Source organism: Indicator indicator, chromosome 11, assembly GCF_027791375.1.
Source record: "Indicator indicator isolate 239-I01 chromosome 11, UM_Iind_1.1, whole genome shotgun sequence".
In the NCBI taxonomy this organism is placed as follows: Eukaryota; Metazoa; Chordata; class Aves; order Piciformes; family Indicatoridae; genus Indicator; species Indicator indicator.
The window spans coordinates 28958235-28964234 of record NC_072020.1 but is presented as its reverse complement, the minus strand read 5'-3'; the positions used below and the strand labels follow the sequence as shown (position 1 = coordinate 28964234).

The window sequence follows — 6000 nt, the reverse complement described above, 5'->3', positions numbered from 1 at the left end:
AACCAGTCCATCATCAGACAATGTAGATATGTAAACTCAACAGATAGCAAATATTCTAGAAATGTCCTAGAGCAATGAGGAATCACACAAAAAAGCTGATCTTTTTCATGCTCAATATTACTATATGACAACAAACTCCCTCTTTGCTTCCCAAATACAAACCAGATCTAGCTCCCAATTAGCTAGCCAGCACACTGAACACTAAAATAAATCACCAGTCACACTGCAGAAGTGGCAGCAAATCAATTGAGCACAAACACCAGACTCAAAAAGGAGTTGTCTTTAACAGTTCTTACTGCCTTATCACCTTGAAAATGAAAATAACCACATCACTTCTCACAAGATTGTTTCTTGCATGTAAAATAATATCACATCTTGAGATGCAAAATTTTACATCCTTAGATGGCTACTAACTTACTATTTTATCATCACAGAAATAAGCCATTGCCCATACAATGCTATGGAATATGGGTGCATGAGAGAAGGAGATCAAGGAAAGCCCACTCCGTATCAGAAGAGTGAGAAGAAAGGGAAGCAAGCACATAATATCCAATTTCAGACCCACCAGAAGAAAGGCAAGAAAACACACAGTATCCCAATTTGAGACCCATCCACCAAAGACTTGGCAGAAATGAGAAGCTTTTCATTATGGAGTAGAAAGATAACAAACTTGAGCTATGGTGAAGGGTCAGTGGGAACCAGTTTCATGATCTGTTTTTGGGATGTGATTGAACATGTGTGGACAAAGAAAAGTAACTTGTTCCTATGTCAGACTGTGTGTGTGTATATATATGTCTCTTTGTGTGTATATATATGTGTATATATACATGTATGTCTGCATGTATTTACACAAGGAAAACATTTGCAATTGGTACTTATTAGACAGCTTTCATCATTAGCTCCAGTCAGGTATTAGTCTGGAACCAAGATCACATATAAACTTTGCAGTGAGATAGTAATACTTACTGAAGCATAGAAAACCAGAAACAAGTCTTTAGACAAAACACCACTTGTTTTTTTTTCTCTCAGGTTTGATAGAAAGCCTGGCAATAATTGCCAACTTTAAACTGAGTGCTTACCTTTTCAACTGGAGTATTTTCTTCACTGGTTACACTTGCTTTTCTTGATTCATTTTTTGTCCTGCTCAGCCTCCGTGAGACTTTTTCTCTGAGCAAAGTGGCATATCCAATGTGTTCATAGATGGGGTTTGTTGTCATTTTGGAGATATACTCAGAAGCCTTTGTTTCTATATACAGTGTTATCAAGCCATCTGTAACCAGATCGTGGATCGATTCAAATCTTTTCTCGCCAACGAAGTGCTTCCCATCGTAGAACAGCCTGTAGTTTAGGGTCTGATTCCCAAATCTGCAAATACCAGAACAAAAGGAGGGAGAGAAGAAAAAGAGAGGAAAGAGTGAAAGGGAGAATCCATACTGGCAGAACACTCAGGAGGTAATTTCTCTGACAAGTCTATGGAATATGCATATGGCTGCAACCAGATCTCCGTGGATACAACTAAAGTTCAAACCAAAACAGAGAGCCATGAGGCTGATTAGGGGACTTGAACATCTCCCCTATGAAGAGATACTGAGAGCCCTGGGGCTGTTTAGTCTTGAGAAGAGAAGACTGAGAGGAATTCTGATCAACGTCATAAATATGTGAGGGGTGGGTGTCAGGAGGAGGGGGCCAAGCTCTTTTGGGTGGTTCACAGTGATAGGACAAGGAACAATGGGCTCAAACTAGAACATAGAAGATTTCACCTCAACATGAGGAGAAACTTCTTTACAGTGAAGGTGATGGAGCACTGGAACAGGCTGCCCAGAGAGGTTGTGGGGTCTCCTTCTCTGGAGACTTTCCAAACCCCCCTGGATGCATTCCTGTGTGGAATACCCTGGGTGATGCTGCTCTGGCAGGGGGTTGGACCTGATGATCTCTGGAGGTCCCTTCCAACCTCTGATACACTGTGAGACTGTGATACTGTGTAAATCTGACAGCGTCTCAGGGACCAAACTGCAGAACTGAGGCCAGTTCTCCATAACAAGCCATGTGACCCAGGTGTATGTGGTTTAAATCTAAATCCACAGCAATCCAAGGCATCCACTAAGGATCCACTACCACAGGAGAGGTTTGCATAGACCAGACCTTATACTGGGAAGTGTAATTATGTTGAGTGCTTTTCCATCCCAGGGCATTTCTGAGGTGCAGAAACAAGTTGCTTATATCACCACGAGTGTACTTACAGTCAGTGAAGAGAGACAGGCACCTCTACAAAGTAATTCAAATCCTAAGGGTCTCAATCACCCTCTGGTAGGAAGCCAGGGAGCTCCTAATTCAGGGACCTAATTAAACACCCAAAGTTCTGTAGGTTCATAACTCTGGCCCTGTGCAGCTCTTTGTGGCAGGTGTAATCTACAGGTGTTTTGGAGTTTTTTTTTAAGAGTTTTTAAAAAGCAAAGTGCTGTAGTAGCACATTGGGTGTAGAACACCAATGTTGAGATCCCATTCTTGATTAAAAGATTCAAAGCTAGGAGCTTGGGTTAAATGGTCCTTGCGTGTAGCATCAGAAGTGCAGATCTCTGCATACTTTGTTGGGCATTCAAACCCAGCTGTTTAAACTTTATTTTTTTTTCACCCACATTAATACATGAATACCCAATTTGCTGTTGAATTCAGTTTATGATTTGATAAATAATTATTCAGACAGATTTAGAAATCATGCTGTTGTGTCAAAACAACAGGCACTTTGCCACAATCCCCATCCTTTGGTAGTTCTTTTTATTCTTTATTTTGAAATCTTTCCAAAACTCTTAAAAAAAATAAAAAGGCATTTGTTCTTTTTCAGCTGACGAAAGTTGCTTTTAATTTACACCACATTTTGGTTGGCATGAGTCACCAGCTTCTCCAGCTCTACCATCTGCACATCAGTACAAATTCTGAGAGTGATTTCAGCACCATATTGTAGCTACTTTGAGTAACTCCTCAAAGGATTTTTCTTACTTACAGGCTATTATTTTGGGTATATCCCACAGAAGTAATAATACTGTAAACACTGAACAAGATTGTCAAGGAGTTTGTTTTTGTCGAAATCCAGTAGAATATCTAGTCCTCTTGTTGCTAACTCATAGCACATTTAAGACTGTGACACGGGCAGGTTTGCAATGGCACAGTTACACCAGAAAAGGCACCAGTGAGGGGCAGTGAGGCTGCAGATTGTGTTCCCACTGAATTTTGCACTTCTTACTTCTTTGAGAAATAGCATCCCATGCTTCACACTGTGTTTATACAGCAAACTTGAATTCCAGTAAGGGAAGAAACCTGAAGTCTGGTATGCTGCCTTTGACAGCTTGTCAGCCACCAGACTTCATGATTTTCCAGGATGACCCAGGATTATTATTGCCCATGGTTGCCAATGTGTCTGTATAGCACATCACTGAGCTTGGAGGACAACCTGGCTGTGTCCTCTGCTGGGACACTCCCCTGTTATGTACTCCCTCACATCACTTACACAGTTTTCAAGAAGCTCTTTATAACACTCTTTATCTTTATAACACTCAAATTTATGCACCAAGAATTTTGAGAACAGGCACAGCTTGCATCAGCAAAGAGACTTTCCAGCCAACTGCTAAAGGAGTGACAGAACTGTGCAGTGCTGTGATTGTCAAACTGCTGACAAGAGGCTATAAAATCACTCCATTGCCACGCAGTGGACTAAGTAGCAGTGGACACAGATTTCACTCAGAGGAGATGGATATGACCTCATTTAAACACATCTTAGATTAGGACTATAAGCCTCTATTAAAGCAACATTTACCTGAGAGCGAGGGTATAGCAGCCTGGTTGCCTCTGGCTTTCTCTAAGAATATAGGCTCCTTCTACACCAGCAAGGATTTCATCTGCTTGCTCTCGTGAAATGATCCCATGAAACCTAAGGGAAGACATTTCAGTGACTTAAACACCAACCTGAGCAGCAGCACCTCATTCTCCAGCCTAGAAACTGCTTGAAAACATCAGCATCACGGTTTAAGCTGTCAGGACAGTCATCCAACATAGAGGCAAAACAAAGCTTACACAAGCAGAAGAAAAATGACACAGTATATGCAGTTTCACTCAGCATAACGCTCAACTGCACCCAAAGATTGCTTTTTCTGTAAATGCTCCTTTTTTATACAACTTTTCTTCTCTTTTTCACAGAATCACAGAATTTACAAGGTTAGAAAAGACCTTTGGGATCATCAAGTCCAACCTATCACCCAACCCTATCTAATCAGCTAAACCATGGCACCAAGGGCCTCATCCAGGCTTATTTTAAACACCTCCAGGGACAGTGACTCCACCACCTCCCTGGGTGGCTCATTCCAATGACCAATCTCTCTTTCTGGGAAGAATTTCTTCCTAACATCCAGCCTAAACCTCCCTTGGTGCCGCTTGAGACTGTGTCCTCTTGTTCTGCTGCTGGTTGCCTAGGAGAAGAGACCAACCCCCACCTGGCTACAGCCTCCCTTCAGGTAGTTGTAGACAGCAATGAGGTCTCCCCTGAGCCTCCTCTTCTGCAGGCTAAACACCCCCAGCTCCCTCAGCCTCTCCTCACAGGGCTGTGCTCCAGACCCCTCCCCAGCTTTACTGCCCTTCTCTGGACACGTTCCAGCATCTCAACATCTTTCTTGAATGCAGGGGCCCAGAACTGGACACAGGACTCAAGGTGTGGTCTAACCAGTCCTGAGTACAGAGCAGAATGACTTCCCTGCTCCTGCTGGCCACACTATTCCTGATGCAGGCCAGGATGCCATTGGCCTTCTTGGCCACCTGGGCACACTGCTGGCTCATGTTCATCTCATGTTTCATCTCAGCCTATGCCCCTCTTCCTTGTTTCTCTTCTAAAGGCCTTACAACATTTTGAAAACTAGGCACAAAGGCATTATCTTTTTTTCTTTTTTTTTAAATGGAGATGACAAAATTAAAGCAAGAGGTCATTCTTATTATCAGTCCACTTATTTTTTTTATGTTAACATTGCTTCCTCAAATGTGTAAGGGAAGCTGAGATAAGAAATGGCAAGTGGACTTGAGAAAAATACTGGTCTCTTCCTACCAATGAGCTCCATTCAGTGTTGGAAAAAAGCAGTACTTGTCTGATTCTGTTGTCACTGCTATATTAAGAAAGGAAGAGGCCCTAGAATGCACAATTAACCTTACAGCAATCAATATTTAGCAGTGATCTTTCTGTAAGTACAAATGCAGTCTTCACAGCAGTTTGAGTCTTAACTCCCACACACATTTCACTAGCTGGTAAGTCTCCGTGGATCTCCTTAGAAGTTTTGAAAGTTTCTATCTTTGCTGCTGTCTGGAAAAAAGGAACTAAAATGTACTGGCCTGCAGCATCTTCTCTTTTCTAACAGTACATACAAATTGGCACGTTTGTAACGCTGCCTCTGGCTCAATAGTGAAAGAGAAGATAAACACATTGGCTGTAAATGCAAGCAATGTTCTGGTCTCTTTATGTTGTCTTTTCACAGCTAGTACAGGTTGAAAATATTAGGGTTTAGGTGATCTTTCAATTCAGAAATATGTAAAGCGATTCATGCTCTTTGTCTGTACTGGTGGGGGATACACTTACTTACTGCCACATCCAAACTGAAACAAGCATCTCCTAGATGACATAAATCAAGCATGTCCTTACCAGTAAACTCATAACAATTCACAACTCTTGTTAAAAATAATGAGCATAAGCTATTCACCACTGGAAAAATCTACATTTAACAGATACCTATCAGTATGTTGCTGTTCATTATAAAACACAGCAGGCTTTAGGTGAGGTGTTAGGAAAGAAGCACTCCTATCTACTCTCAATTTAAGAGATGACTTGGACAGGATACTTGAGACACCTGTGAAATTTCTTTTACCATGAGTGGCAAGCACTGGGTAAAATCCAAGCTTTCCCATGGGCATTTTGGGTACATTTTTATAAGGGCATAAACCCAGTTTGTACATGGCACAAGATCTCCT

At 41.7% G+C, this 6000-nt stretch overlaps 1 protein-coding gene across 1 annotated transcript in view; it reads right to left on the bottom strand.

Moving 5' to 3' along the window:
• Positions 1-1025: 1025 nt before the first annotated feature.
• CHN2 (chimerin 2) overlaps positions 1026-6000 on the bottom strand; it is a gene marked incomplete at its 5' end in the record, with an annotated part of 35074 nt that continues 30099 nt past the window's right edge. Inside the window, 2 exons of the mRNA XM_054384837.1 lie at positions 1026-1365; positions 3812-3925. Coding sequence (XP_054240812.1) covers positions 1026-1365; positions 3812-3925 — 454 coding nt within the window. The remainder of the gene's footprint in view (positions 1366-3811; positions 3926-6000) is intronic.